Source organism: Nilaparvata lugens, chromosome 1 (assembly GCF_014356525.2).
Source record: "Nilaparvata lugens isolate BPH chromosome 1, ASM1435652v1, whole genome shotgun sequence".
Lineage (NCBI taxonomy): Eukaryota > Metazoa > Arthropoda > Insecta > Hemiptera > Delphacidae > Nilaparvata > Nilaparvata lugens.
Window position 1 is genome coordinate 72,402,401 of NC_052504.1, and position 16,409 is coordinate 72,418,809.

Below are 16,409 nucleotides of genomic sequence, written 5' to 3' on the forward strand. Positions count from 1 at the left end.
GCTTCCATCATATAACGTTGCACATATATTTCTGACGAGATATTACAATGTCTTTAAAGACTATAGATCGGTGAACTTTCCAATCGAAAAATAATAGTTTAAAACTTTCAACTAAAGGGAGTTTGGCAAACACTCTTCCAAACGTAGGTTTATGGTGTACGATTTAACACTAACGAAAAAATAATAATTTGAAGAACGATTTTCTTCTGGGAATGATCGACGAAAATTACCAATTCCCGACTCGAGGCAAGCTATTTCAAAGCGAGACTGAACAGAAAGAAAAAATCTACCGGCTAGTGAGCGCGACGCACTCAAGTGAAAGAAATACGAACTGAACGAGGAGCGCGCGTCCAATTCAAAAACGAAAAATGAAAACTAGAGCTGGCTCCAACAACAATTTTACATGCATTTAACCTATGAGTAGCAGCCATTTTGATTATTGAAATCATCAAATTATGATATTTCTAATCTGAGTGTTCCTAACCTAAGCTTTCCTAACATAAAGCTTTTCCTAACCAAAAGCTTTTCCTAACCTACAGCTTTTCCTAACCTTAGCTACTTATGGTTGCTACTTATAGGTTAAATGCATGTAAAGTTCTGCTACTTTGAACTTAGTTTATTTTAAAAGCAATAGTGAGCGCCGTTTAATGGCTAAGCTCTAGCCGGCCTGCTCCCCCTGCTATCTCAGTTATTATTGAAGATATCGACTCAATTTTTTTTTAAATGAAAGAGGAAGACAAAATAAAGCGCGCTAGCATATTTTTATACCATTTGATTTAATTTTAATATTAGAAATAGCTGTTTCAAAACTAACCTTATTCTATAGAATGGACGATTCTAAATTATAATGATTTGTTTCAACTATTATTAAAGATATTATGGGACTAAATTTTTTTAATGAAAGAAGAAGAAAAAATACGTGTCGGTAACTGAATAACAATTCTAATCAATGAAATTTAATGTTATTAATATTAACAGCAAATTTTGAATTTTGTCCAACCTATAATACTATCATGTTTTTACTAGCACCATAGAGTTGTAGAGTTATAGAGTTGCTGCTCTATTCTCTACAGGTCACAAATTTGAAGCATGCTAAATAGAGTTGGCATCGGTTTTTGAAATTGCTCGATAAGAAAGATTCCGATTTCAACTTGTTCGATTAATGATTCAAGAGTTCAATATTTATTTTATTGTTTTTTATTTGTTATTGTTTTACAAACTTCAATTTGATATATTTAAATTATAATTTGTTCTACATTTTTTCCCATAATTGGAATACTTAATACATAATCGGGGAGTCCGATCTCACTAGGCATCAAACCTGCATCCTTGTAGAAACCAATCTGAAAAAACAAACCAATTCAAACTTTTTTTGAAAAAATTGGAAACCCCAATGGGTACTAAATTTGTAAAGTCTCATTTAGGTATATATAATTAAAGTTTATTTATTTATTCAATCATTCAGAATTATACAACTTACAGAAAAGTACCACAGGCTAACGTATGCTTAAAACGGTTCCAGTTATAATTTTCACTACCTATCTTCAATTTTTTCAAAAAAAAAAATCCAATTTTGGGAAAAAAATAATTTTGAATTAGAACTCAAATGTATCAAATTTGAATAAAAATTCTAATTCCATCAAAGAGCTAACCATTACTGCTGACCACATTTTCTTCTGTATTTAATGCTATTGATGAAGTTGATAGGAATCTGGAAAATATCAAAAATGTGCCAGTTGTTTGCCTGAAAAATGTTGAGAATATTTTTAAATGGAGCTAACCATAATTACTGCTGACCACATTTTCTCCTGTATCTAACGATATTGATGAAACCCTACCTACCAAAGTTTGATGTGACTATCAAACCTTAAGTGATGAAGACTGAGCAAGTCTGAGGGTTGCTCAGTCTTTATATGGTAAGGCTTTGTTATATTAGGTTGGAAAATGCTTGGTTAGAGGGGAGCTCAATGGTTGGGCTGGACTGCATTTGTTAGTTCGAGTTAGGCTTTGTTGGGTTGGGGATAATAAAAAACTCAGGTTACAAAGGTTTGGGTTGAAAAAGGTTAGGTTAGGGGAGGTTAGGTTGGAAAGATTTTGCATAGAAAGGATTTGGTTAGGAGGCATTAGCTTAGAAACACTTAGGTTGAGAAAATCTTAGGTTAGGAGATACTTAGGCTAGGAAACTGTTGGGTTGGGAAAAATTAGGTTAGAAAAAGCTTTGGTTTGTGAAAGCTTAGGTTATGAAAAGCTTTGGTTGGGGAAAGCTTCGATTGGGAAATGCTTAGGTTAAAAAAAGCACAAGTTTGGGAAAGCTTAGGTTGGGGAAAAATTGGTGAGGAAAAGCTAAGGTTGGAAAAATCTAAGGTTAGGGAAAGCCTATGTTAGGAAAAGATAAGGTCAGGAGAAGCTAAGGTAAGGAAAAGCTTTGGTTGGGGAAAGCTTAGGTTAAGAAAACCTTGGGTGAGGAATAAGCTTAAGGATTAGGTTAGAGGAAGCTCAGGTTAGGAAAAGCTTTAGTTAGCAAAAGCTTTGGTTTGTGAAAGCTTAGGTTGGAAAAGCTTTGGTTGGGGAAAGCTTTGGTTAGTGAAGGCTTAGTTGAGGAAATCCTTTGAGTTAGGAGAAACTTAGGTAAGGAGAAGCTAAGGTTAGGAAAAGCTTAGGTTGGGAAAAAGCTCAGGTTAGGAAAAGCTTAGGTTGGGAAAAGCTTTGGTTGGGAAAAGTTAAGGTTAGGTAAAGCTTGGGTTAGGTAAAACTTAGGTTAGGAGAAGCTAACGTTAGGTAAAGCTTAGGTTAGGAAAAGCTAGGGTTGGGGAAAGCTTGGTTAGTGAAAGCTTAGGTTAGGTTAGGAAAAGCATTAGGTTAGGAAAGCTTTGAGTTGGGAAAAACTTAGGTTAGGAGAAGCAAAGGTTAGGATAAGCTTAGGTCAGGAAAAAGTCAAGTGTTAGGGAAAGCTTAGGTTTAAGAAGCTAAGGTTAGGAGAAGCTAAGGTTAGGTAAAGCTTATGTTAGGAAAAGCTTTTGTTAGTTAAAGCTTAGGTTAGGAAAAGCTTTAGGTTGGGAAAAACTCTAGTTAGGTGAAGCTAATTTTAGGAAAATCTCAGATTAGAAAAAGTTTAGTTTAGGAGAGATCTGTTCTTGGCCCAGGCTCAGTAAGCTTTGGTCATACTTGTTCAGGTTAGTAATTATTTGACTTGATTCAAGAGTTCTGTTGTGTATTTTTGAAAGAATAAGAACTCTCAGTAGAATTATTTCAATGATCTTTATTGAATACTTTATATTATTGTTAAGTCGAATACGATACAGAATAGAAAATACTAGAACAGGTGAACAGCGCCTTATGAATGTGTCTGTCTTTGTGTTTCAAATTCAATGCCTGTCTGATCTTTTTGAATGTTGTAGTGTAGAAATGTACAATGGATAATAATTTAGATTATAATGCAAATGTTTGTAATATTCATATCATATTCATGTAAAATAAATGTTGTTGGTAATAAATTGAATCAGTGTTTTCTTCATTTCTGTGCAATATTTTATGTTGACTACTCTGTATAGGTGATAGTTCAAATATATATATATAACAAGTTCATTCAATTAAAATTTATCATTGTCATAAGAAAATGTGATTAAGAGTAAAGGTTTGTACATTGTCCACCACTTCTTCAACTCCTAGTTCTCAACATTATAGTTCTTTCTATACTCAAGAGTCTCCACTATTGAAAAATCTCTTTATCTTAACTCTTGAATCCTATCTCAATGTTCAATTGTTCTATTCAATCATCTTAATTACTATAAATATAAATGACTTGAACCTGACATAAATTGACCAGAACCTAATTGTTTTTTTAATGTTTAAATTAGTATTTTAGGATAAAATTTATATACCGACACCTATTTTTTCTTCCTCTTCAATTTAAAAAAATTGATTGATATCTTAAAAAATAGTTGAGATACAATTTATTGTGAGATACAATTATTGTTAGTCTCATTAACCAAAAATTACCAATTTCTGTTCTGTTTCAGGGTCAGCTTTAGAAACTTAATGTTAATTTAATGAAAAACTCCCCAGAATAATATCTAATTTCTATTTAATTTATCGATTAATCAATTATATTGTATTCCAATGTCCATGCTTGCCTGTAGTTACCTCTTCAATCACTTTCGAAGAAGTTGAATTGATGCGAACATTCATTCGAGCAATCGCTTATTTTGAAATCTAATTCGGCCATAAAATATGAGTCAGCTGTGCTATTGGCTTCATTAATCACAGTTCATTCTTCATTGTCTACATAACCTCATTCTTCATTGTTGAGTCTCACTTCAGAAATTCAAACTGTTTTTTTTTAATGTTTTAAAAAGTCTTTCAAAATAAAATTCATAGAAGCAACACCTATTTTTCCTTCTTCTTTCATGAAAAAAAATTGAGTTGATACCTTCAAAAATAGTTGAGAGAATAATATATTTAGAATCGTCCATTCTTCAAAATAAGGTTAGTTTTGAAACAGCTATTTCTAATATTAAAATCTAACTAAATTGTATAAAAATAGGCTAGCGCGCTTTATTTTTTTCCTCCTCTTTTATTTAAAAAAAAATTTGAGTCGATATCTTCAATAATAACTGAGATAACAGGGGGAGCAGACCGGCTAGAATTTTGCGTCAAAACTTTGACACCAAGTAGGGTGGCCATTAATCTACACTTATGTCAAAATCTTTTTAAAAATCGACTATAATAACTAGCAGAGCTTTGAATATTCTGGAGACAATAGAGAGTTGTTTAGAAAGGTTATTAAATCCCAAACTATAAGAGCACTAAATTTATTTTTTCAATTCAAAAATTAATTTATTTCGCACAAAATATTATTAAAAAACATTGTACCGGCTAAAAAAACTAATGAAAATCCACTATGAAAAACAAACTTATTTTTAACGTTTTCTGTTTTGCTTTAGAGAACTGAAATAAGTAAACTCTTCATTTGTAGAGCTTTAATCAAATAAAATTGAACATGACTTTCTACTAGTAACGGATCAACAACATTTGATATTTATGAATGAATCAATGACAACGAAAACATATGGTTTATCATATCATTCTACCCGGATAGATTATCGTGTTATCTTAGGGGCAAGATGACGGAGCGACACAGTGGACTCTTGTCCATCAGGGCGACGAATGTGAGCATACTCTGGGTTTGCCTCAATCAATTCAACTTCTTCTACTGATGAATCTTGCTTTGAATTTCGGTTCATTTTCTTCAGCCAAACTGGTCCTGGGCTCATTAGCCAAGATGGTAGTGACTGTCCATTTGTTGAGGATCTCATGTGTAGGAACATTCGTTCATGAGGGGTGCAATTTGTTGTAGTACACAAAAGAGATCGAATAGATGTAAGGAAAATTTGCTCCAATTGTGCAATTTGCTCTGAAATAAAACCACAGTATATGAAATACAAAAGGGAATCTTGAGTACTCATCAACCATCACCAGTAGGTATTTATTTCTTGTTTTTGATTGTACGGGTCCTTTGAAGTCCATATTAATTCGTTCAAAAGGTTTTGTTGCCTTTATGAGATTTCCTTTTGTCTTCATATACTGTGGTTTTATTTCAGAGCAAATTGCACAATTGGAGCAAATTTTCCTTACATCATCTACAGTATAGGGGAGATTTTTCATTCTGAGCCAGTGGTAGAAACGAGTTACACCAGGGTGACAAAGTTCATCATGGTATTTTGCCAAAGCTGAGTTCAATGTTGAACAACCAGCTGTAATACATATACGAGAGAGTGCATCAGCTGGTGCATTTTCTTTTCCAGGTCTGTAGACTATGTTGAATTTGTATTCAGATAATTCTAGGCGCCACCTTTGTATCTTTTCATTTTTTATTTGATTAAATTGAAATAAGTAAACTCTTCATTTGTAGAGCTTTAATCAAATAAAATTGAACATGACTTTCTACTAGTAACGGATCAACAACATTTGATATTTATGAATGAATCAATGACAACGAAAACATATGGTTTATCATATCAAGAACAAAAAGATAAAGCAAAATAAAGATGGACACACCTAGGCATAAGCACTATTGGAGTCCACTTCTCTTGAAATAAAAATTTTATTCAGAATGTATGGTCTCATGTGGAGTATTGTATACGGTAGTTTTCCCCGTAAGAGACAATGCTTCCTATAAGAGCTTGACCAGCGGACCTGATGAAGAAAGTAAAGTGTTATAAGAATTCAACTAGTCCTGACATTTATGTAATCTCTCAGCAGTGGTGATGAAGTCATTAATTGAAGTATAAGTTGTAGCACTGCTTAATCTGATAGACTACTGTTTAGATGAACTTTTCCCAAGGAGCTGAAAATATTAATGACAAGACATTAAAAAAGTGATTCTAGAGAAATATAAATTTTTCGGTCATTCTCAAAAATTATTATATTTGGCAAACTCATAGAATCAGTTATGTATGTTTAATTGTATATATAAAACATTTTGATAATAATATCATCTTCCAACCTCAACAGAATGGGTTCGGTCAGTCAGTAGGGAAGAGACTACAACATAAAGATTATAATACTCACCGTAAAGAGTAACAGTAAAGAGAAACATGAAAGTGACTATGCACATTCTAAAAAATAAAAATTGGTGTAAGTGCACGTCCAGTGCCAACATACCTATTATCAATTGTTGGTTGGGATCGATCTAGTATGTTATTTTGAGCACAAAATCACAAAAATTAACGGCGCTCACTATTGTTTTTTAAATAAACTAAGTTTAAAGTAGCACAATTGTAAACTCTAAGGTTCAACTTTAAGAAATTTATATTGATTTTAAATTGGTAATCAATAATTTTGATGTAAAGTGGACTGTATTGAATAGAAAAGAACAAGTGATATCTCTACAGAAACAAGTACATGCAATGAATATATAAAAGAACAACTCACCGAAAATCTGCAGAGTATCTAATGTAATATTTATATTATTGAGCTTACAACTTCCAGGTAAGGTATTCAGGTGTCCCCGAGGTAGGAGATGAATCAAGGATGGTGAAAAGGCAAGCTTAATTGTCATCTACTGTTGGTAAATTCGGCTTCCATCATATAACGTTGCACATATATTTCTGACGAGATATTTACAATGTCTTTAAAGACTATAGATCGGTGAACTTTCCAATCGAAAAATAATAGTTTAAAACTTTCAACTAAAGGGAGTTGGCAAACACTCTTCCAAACGTAGGTTTATGGTGTACGATTTAACACTAACGAAAAAATAATAATTTGAAGAACGATTTTCTTCTGGGAATGATCGACGAAAATTACCAATTCCCGACTCGAGGCAAGCTATTTCAAAGCGAGACTGAACAGAAAGAAAAAATCTACCGGCTAGTGAGCGCGACGCACTCAAGTGAAAGAAATACGAACTGAACGAGGAGCGCACGTCCAATTCAAAAACGAAAAATGAAAACTAGAGCTGGCTCCAACATCTCCCCCCGGCTGAAAAGCTATTTTCAGACAAGGCTAGAGAACAAAGAAACGAAAAAACAATGAATAAACGACGAAAGAAATAAAAATAAAACAAAACGAGAATAAAACAAAAAATGCAAAAGGAAAATTATTGAGTAGGCAACGGATACAACTTTGTAGCCGGCCTTTTGAAGCGACCATTGGCGCACCGCACCATAGCCACTCGAACGACACCGTCAGCACCGGGAAATACTTCCTCAATCACCCCCAGAGGCCATTTCAACGGTGCGACATTTGGTTGATCCACTAGGACGATTGTACCAACCGTGAGAGGGGTGGAATCCTTACACCATTCACACGGGTTTGTAATTCATGTAAGTATTCTTTGCGCCAACGACTCCAGAAAGACTGAACCATTTGATTGACTAATTCAAACCGATCCAATCGATTCATTGGACGATCTTCCACATTTAACATAGGAAGGTACTTAAGAGGTGTCAAAGTGAGAAAATGAGCCGGTGTGAGGGCGAGGGGTTCACTCGGATCCGCGCTCATTTGACATAACGGGCGTGAGTTAAGTACAGCCTCAATTTGAACTAAGACAGTGTTCAATTCTTCGTAAGTCAACAACTGGTTACCAATAACTCGAAACAGGTGTGACTTTACTGATTTTATATTCGCCTCCCAAAGACCGCCGAAGTGAGGTGAACCTGGCGGGATGAAATTCCACTCAATGCTATGATCAGCAAGTTCATTCTGGAGCAGGTTTTGATATTCCTTGGAGTTCAGCATCCGTGACAATTTTATTAGCTCATCATAGGCGCCGACGAAGTTGGTACCATTATCGGAATACATGACCTTACAAGGACCTCGTCGAGCAAGGAAACGGCGAAAAGCTGATAAGAACATTTGGGTCGATAAGTCCGAAACTAATTCAATGTGAACGGCTTTAGTTGCCATACAGACAAAAAGACAAATGTACGATTTAAATATGAAAGGATTCCGACGCCTGGCCATGGTGATTCGAATGGGTCCGCCATAATCAACTCCACATTGGACGAATGGTTTAGACGACAGAGTTCTACAGGCTGGCAGATTGCCCATTTTCGGCGGTGTAAGAGTGGGACGATAGTGAAAACACTTGTTACATTTTCGTACATGACTTCTTATAAGGACACGGGCTGATAAAATCCAATATTTTTGTCTCAAAATAGACGCCAATAAATGAGGTCCAGCGTGACAGTGCTTTTCATGAAAATAATCAATCAAAAGCGTGACCAATGGATCATTTTTCGGTAATATAATCGGATGACAGCTGTCATAATTCAACTCAGAATTTTGTAAACGTCCACCCACACGAATAATATCATGATCAAGAAAGGGTGACAGTTGTTGAAGATGAGAAGTACATTCTTTCCCAGCTTTCAATTCCAGTAATTCTTTCGAAAAATGAATTTTTGTACAACTTTACACAAATGTTTTTCCACCAATTGAAATCTAATTCATGAGGTTTAGGCAATAGACGAAGTACTTTCAATATTAACACCATGATACGCAATAGACGTTGGTAGTTGGAACAACGAGCAATTAAAAGATGAATCGAATTAATAGATGAATTTTCCGACTGTACTACAGTGACAATTGAGTGAACCTTGACCTCAGGTAGACACTCTATAGGTTCCAGATCAACCTTGACGGGCCAATCACTCTCTTCTAACATTAGCCAAGAGGGGCCAGACCACCACAAATCATGACTAATTATTTCAGAAGGGGATAAACCTCTCGAAATGGGATCAGCTGGGTTTGAATTCCTGCCACGTGTAACCAGTCGTTGATAGGACAGTCTTGAATTTTCGTAACTCGATTAGCGACAAAAGATTGCCATCTAGATGGACAGCCCCTGATCCAATGTAAGACCACAGTTGAATCCGATAATGCAACAACGCGAGTCACGTGACAACGAAGGCTCAAAACAGAGACAACAACCTGTATTAATTCAGCGAGCAAGAGCGCCGCGCATAATTCAAGCCTAGGTATGGATAAAGTCTTAGATGGCGCGACTTTTGATTTAGCGCACAACAATGTGATAGTTGCAGGTTGCATATCCATTGAGATTTTATGTAGATCACACCACCATAACCTAAAGTCGATGCATCACAGAAACCAATGACAGTAATTTTCGAATCATTCATCACTCCTAAATGACGTGGTATGAAGAGATTGGACAATAAAGGGAACTCCTTCTGACATGTCTCCCATTGAAGCGCAATAGAGGGAGGTACTGAATCGTCCCAATCAAGACCAGCATTCCATAATTGTTTAATTAAACATTTAAGAAACAAAGTTAGGGGTGACAAGAGTCCCAAAGGATCGAAAATGCGTGCTACTACCGATAAAATGTGACGTTTGGTAGGAACAGACTGATTAGGATTCACTGAAAAACAAAACGAATCACTACCAGGTTGCCATTTCAAACCTAGGACAGCCAACAAATTTCCCATCTCGAAATCTTTAGACAAGGCCGATTTTTCATCTTCCGAGAAATCATTCATCAATTCAGGTGAATTGGAACTCCATTTAGTAAGTTCGAATCCGCCTCTCTCGAACAATTCTTTAGCCTGACTACAAAGACGATTTGCTTCACCTAAAGAAGACACACTTGTCACCAAATCATCCATAAACATGTCACTCGGAATACGAGCTTTAGCATCAGGGAAATTTTCACCTTCTTCTTGAACAAGTTGATGGACAGTTCTAAGAGCTAGAAACGGTGACTCACTCAGACCAAATACGACAGTTTTTAATTCAAAAATTTGTATGGGATCATTGGACGAAAATCTCCATAACAAACGCTGAAATTTGCGACACGATTCATCGACAAGAATCTGTCTATACATCTGCTTTATATCAGCAGTTACAGCGATAGAAAATAACCGAAAATTGACTAACAGAACGAAAATATCCGTTTGCAACTTGGGGCCGATATGAAGTATATCATTCAATGATACTCCAGTAGTAGTTTTCGCGCCTGCGTCAAAGACAATACGCAAAGGCGTTGATTGACTCTGAGTTTTGATTACAGCATGATGAGGTATAAAATAACCACTTTTATCACTCTGATTTTTTATCAATTCCATGTGTCCTTGTTTGAGATAATCCAAGAGGACATCGTGATACACTAAACGCATGTTTGGATCACGTGCCAGTCGTTTCTCCAAACTGATGAGTCGACGTTCTGACATAGCATAAGAATCACCAAGACAATCAGGGGATTTTGAAAACGATAATGAGACAACGAATCTACCCGAATTTTCACGACGAACGGACGATGCAAAATCCTTCTCGCATTCCAACTCATCAGCAGTGAGTTGTTTTCCTACATCTGGAACGCTTTCCACTTCCCAAAATTTTCGAACTAACTTATCCAACGGTGATGTTAGACAAGTCATCAAACACGTTGAATTTTCTGAAGATTGAGTTAAAATAGGGGCTCTACCCATCAAAATATAACCGAAAACACTTTCCAAGGCCATCAAATAATTCGAATCAATTTCCACACGACCATTTCGGAAAATATGGGGCACTAATTCAGCTCCTATAATAGCGTCAATTTCGCTGGGAATGTGATAACTTTCATCAGCAAGTCGAAGACCAAACAAATTTGATAATTTAGAATTATCAATTTTACTAGTGGGAAGCTGTTCCATGATTTTTTCGACAACTAATGGTTCAATGGAAAATTTAACACTAGAATCGAGTCGAGATTGAAGCGTGACAAAAGTACGACCAAAAACTGATTGCGAATTTCCGCCAAAACCATTCACAATTAATTGGAAAGGAGAAATCGATAGTTGCAATTTACGACAAAGTTTACGAGTAATGAAATGACTTTGACTAGCTGAATCAACTAAAACTCTTATTTTGTGCAATCTACCTCTCTTATCAGGTACCTCGACTTGAGCAGTTGATAGTAGAACACTATACGGTGCCGACTTCGAATCGATAGAACAACAGGTAATAGTATTATTTTCTACCTTTTTCGCATCCGAATTTGATGACGAATTTGAAGCATTTCCGAAATGTAAAAGCGAATTATGCTTCTGACTACATTCCTCGCAGTTGGAAGAAGTACAATCTTTACTACGATGGGCTGGCGAGAAACATTTCAAACAGCAACCCTTCTCCTTAACAAAACGAAAACGGTCCCAAGGTGATAACTGACGAAAAAGACGACAATTGATCAATTTATGATTTGTCATCGAACATTTCAGACATTCTGATATTTTTACCGGTGATTTGGTCACTTGCGAATTCGATTGAACAACCAACACTTTGGATTTTGGTATTGGTTTCACTACTGGCTTGCATTGTTTAGACGATTCGTCATGCGGTAACGATTTAATCTGCCTTTCGATGAATGAAACAAAATCAGTATATGTGGGATCATCCTTAGTATGAACTGAAGCTTCAAATGCCTTTCGAGAAACAGGATCTAAAATTTTCAACGCTTGGAACAGAAATATTGCATCAGATACATCTTCACCTCGTAGGCGTTTTAAAGCAGTAATTGAACCACAGAACTGATCGACTATAGAAACTAAACCTGCACGAGACTCAGATTTTAGACAATTGAATTCGAAAATTTGTTTCAAGTACACATTTGAGAGTGAGCGGGGGTCATTGAACCGCTTAATTAATGCATCCCAAATAATTTCATAATTATTAGCAATAGGTGGTAGATGACGTGAAATATTAGCCGCTTCTCCAGATAGTTTGGACACCAGATATTGGACCTTTTGTTGATTTGGAATCGATTTGTTGTCATGAATCATGCATTTAAACATTTCGTAGAATACCGCCCATTTTGATTGATCTCCGTCGAACACAGGAATTTCAATTTTCGGTAAAATATTAGACGAATCCTTATTGGAAGATACAGGTTGAGCCGGGGTAGAAACACTAGGTACAACCTGACTGCGTTTTTTCAATTCACTAGCAATTGCTTCCATATGTTCGAACATTTCCATATGTGAACTACTAAATTTGGGTACAAATTCCGGGTCTTTTTCCATTTCAAGCTCCTGTATTTCCATTTCAACAGCTTCATAATCCTGAACAGTTTTAAGAGTGGAACTATAGAGAATTAGAAATTGTTTAGCACTAGCTTCTTCTTTTAAAGCCTTTTTCGACAAATCGAAAGTACGTTGAATACGATAGAAATATTGCTCAAGTTTAGCTCGTTTGAGCTTTAACTTCTTTTCACTCATGATTGGATATTGGAAAGGTCTTAATGATTTTCATTTACTAATTTTCGAATAAAATTACGAATGCAACAATGAACGATTTTCATTGATGATTCAAGCAAGCAAAATGATAATGCTAGTACAAATTGAACAGAGAAAGCTCAATAGACGAAGCAAGCTAAGCGATAACGTTATCAGCATTGCAAAGTAACGGTTCCGATCGGACAATAGAGATAAGAGTGAACCAACTTGATCGGCTCAATTCATAATGTACAAACAGGTTTGAACCCTAGCATGCACAAACGATTTACAATAAAATTGGATAAGTGCTTGCCAAATATTTGAATAAAAATAGCCAATAAAATCTGGCCTGGTGGACCAGTGTAAACTCTAAGGTTCAACTTTAAGAAATTTATATTGATTTTAAATTGGTAATCAATAATTTTGATGTAAAGTGGACTGTATTGAATAGAAAAGAAACAAGTGATATCTCTACAGAAACAAGTACATGCAATGAATATATAAAAGAACAACTCACCGAAAATCTGCAGAGTATCTAATGTAATATTTATATTATTGAGCTTACAACTTCCAGGTAAGGTATTCAGGTGTCCCCGAGGTAGGAGATGAATCAAGGATGGTGAAAAGGCAAGCTTAATTGTCATCTACTGTTGGTAAATTCGGCTTCCATCATATAACGTTGCACATATATTTCTGACGAGATATTTACAATGTCTTTAAAGACTATAGATCGGTGAACTTTCCAATCGAAAAATAATAGTTTAAAACTTTCAACTAAAGGGAGTTTGGCAAACACTCTTCCAAACGTAGGTTTATGGTGTACGATTTAACACTAACGAAAAAATAATAATTTGAAGAACGATTTTCTTCTGGGAATGATCGACGAAAATTACCAATTCCCGACTCGAGGCAAGCTATTTCAAAGCGAGACTGAACAGAAAGAAAAAATCTACCGGCTAGTGAGCGCGACGCACTCAAGTGAAAGAAATACGAACTGAACGAGGAGCGCGCGTCCAATTCAAAAACGAAAAATGAAAACTAGAGCTGGCTCCAACAACAATTTTACATGCATTTAACCTATGAGTAGCAGCCATTTTGATTATTGAAATCATCAAATTATGATATTTCTAATCTGAGTGTTCCTAACCTAAGCTTTCCTAACATAAAGCTTTTCCTAACCAAAAGCTTTTCCTAACCTACAGCTTTTCCTAACCTTAGCTACTTATGGTTGCTACTTATAGGTTAAATGCATGTAAAGTTCTGCTACTTTGAACTTAGTTTATTTTAAAAGCAATAGTGAGCGCCGTTTAATTTTTGTGATTTTGTGCTCAAAATAACATACTAAATCGATCCCAACCAAAAATTTGATGACAGGTATGTTGGCATTGGACGTGCACTTCAGCCTAAAAATTATTTCAATACTTTTTTTAATTTTTTAAATAGAGAAACGTATTTAATGTAACTATTGTAGAGAAAGATTATAAGTTAGTCAGAGAAAGATTATGAATAATATGATTGAGATTGAGGTTAAGTTTCAAAATGTTTGTTTCAAGTTGGTTTTGTCGTTTGCGTATTGTAAATTACTTACTGAATTCATTACTGATAAGAATTATCGTAATTGAAATTGTCATCAAGAGCTTTATCAATACTACAATTCAAATTTGTAATTATAAACAATTTAAAGCAAGATACTAGAAAAGTAGAAATACAACTATTTTTTAATTTTCAATTTTTGTCCAACCAAAATCAAAGCCTTATGAATTATGATATTTGAATCATACCGGTAACATTTTTAAGAACGGTGTGTTACAAGAATAAGAAAAATTATTAGTCCATTGATTAATAAAATTTTATCATTAAAAAACTCTAAAACCTAAATTGTTATATTATCAAAAACCAGAATATTGTTTAAAAATGCATCTTGTTACGAATAAGTTGTTTGAACTACATTGGATTTTGAAATGTGCCGCCTAAATAATACAAAATGGCTGCTCCATTGTTTTGCCACAGTATGGAAACTTGGCTAGTACCCTGAGGCCAAAATCCGCCATCTTGTTAGGAAGCGCTGCATTGTGATAGTATTGATGATAAGTTCGGATCACCTTAATGAACCGGATCAATAATTGATCCCAATCACTGCCACGAGCCAATCAGAAGACCAGGATTGGAACTTCCCAAGGTCACGTGACTTGTCTAGTATTGGCGTCATGTAAAAAGCATTGGTTAGATTACAAGTTTCCATTCTGTACCTATTCTGTGGTTTTGCTTCCATTTTTCAGAGTTTTGAGGTTTGGTTTGACGTGTTTACCACTTCACTGTTGTACTTTTTAATCAAAAACGTTATTAAAGATAATTGTTGTTTAAAAAGATAGAATAGCAATCACAAATATTGCAGTGAATAAATTGTAAATTTCATAATGTTTCAATCTTCTTACTTTGCGTAAGCAGTGTACCGGTAGCGTTGTAGCTTTTGAGTTTTGATTAAGCTGAAAAAATGGTGAGTGTTTTAAATTTAATTCAGTTTTACTCAAGACAGAACTATAACATTTATTACCTTTTTTAGGCGAATTCAAAATCTTCTATTCCTGTTCAATGTGCGTAATAAGAAATTACATTTTTTTAGTCTAGGCGGTTATTTTTAGGTTAGTTCTTGAAGCATAGTTTTGGTTAGTGCTCCATTGGGCTTCATTGTATATTTTTAATTAATCAATTTAAAATGGTTTTCTGTAAATACAAAAAATCATAATATCATGACACAAATCGTGTCTGCATGTCTGCAATCACAAATAATTTTGTGATTTAGCATTGGGGTCTATTTTCAATTCCTCTTTAATGCTGAAGCATCGATAGATCGCGTCATAAACATAAACGCTAAATAGTCAATTAAATTACTTTAAAAAATAATTTATTGTCAAAATTTTTAAAAAACCTTTTGTAACTTGATTCATAATAACAGGTGGCGTTGATGATATGCTACTCAGGTTATCGTTTAGAAACTCACTCACGCTATATCTATAATAAAGCTCAACTATACAATAAGCCACTATAATTAAGTTCTCTTTTAGTGAGATCCACGGTTTAAAGTCAGCACCAGAAAATCAGCAATTGGCACTGTTGCCTAGTTTTTAGTTTATGAAAGGATTTAATAAACCATCAATTATGTTTTAGGCCTATGTATTTTAATTACAAATAGCCTATGTATTATCTTCTAAGTCAGGCTCTTGGCCTAATTATTGATTATTATTGACAAGAATCATTGATAAATTTATCATATCAGATATACCGGAATGTCTTGAATGTTCAATCACAGGAACACAGCTACCAAATATTTATAAAAGGTTATTAGAAAATGTGAAAGTGATACATAACCTAGCTACATTTGGACTTTTGTTTAAAATAATAGATTTCGAACCATTTTGTGCTTAATTCTGTGGTAGGCCTACTTAGTTGTGTAATTTTGAATAATTATATAAATGAATGAATAGAGAGCCGTGGAAAAAATAAATTTGTCAACTATGCCTTCCTAACATTTCAAATAACTTCTTAACATGAATCTTACGAAAGATATACCTATAAAGGATGTTAAGACAAGTTAGAATACGTTTTAGGATGTGATCACATAAAATGAGTTTATGTGCAAGTGCACGTTGAATCGGGAGTCCATCAGACAAGCGAGATCAGAATTGAAACCTA

At 34.7% G+C, this 16,409-nt stretch overlaps 1 protein-coding gene and 1 long non-coding RNA gene across 5 annotated transcripts in view; one reads left to right on the forward strand and one right to left on the reverse strand.

Annotated features, from left to right (window-relative positions):
* The window catches only part of LOC120354769, a 70,808-nt gene extending 56,265 nt beyond the window's left edge, over nucleotides 1–14,543 (reverse strand). The window contains exon 1 of one of the 3 annotated variants that reach the window (XR_005573141.1): nucleotides 14,305–14,542. This is a non-coding gene — a long non-coding RNA (uncharacterized LOC120354769). Of the gene's footprint in view, nucleotides 1–14,304 lie in introns of all 3 variants that reach the window. The other 2 variants (XR_005573140.1, XR_005573139.1) reach the window with 2 other exon arrangements.
* A 418-nt stretch (nucleotides 14,544–14,961) lies between these two features.
* Nucleotides 14,962–16,409, forward strand: part of LOC111049958 (pre-mRNA-processing factor 40 homolog A) — a 51,914-nt gene continuing 50,466 nt past the window's right edge. For both annotated transcript variants that reach the window (XR_005573143.1, XM_039442397.1), the window contains exon 1: nucleotides 14,962–15,213. Coding sequence is in view for 1 of the 2 variants with exons in the window: in XM_039442397.1 (XP_039298331.1) it covers nucleotides 15,211–15,213 (3 nt within the window). In the remaining variant the exon portion in view is untranslated. The remainder of the gene's footprint in view (nucleotides 15,214–16,409) is intronic.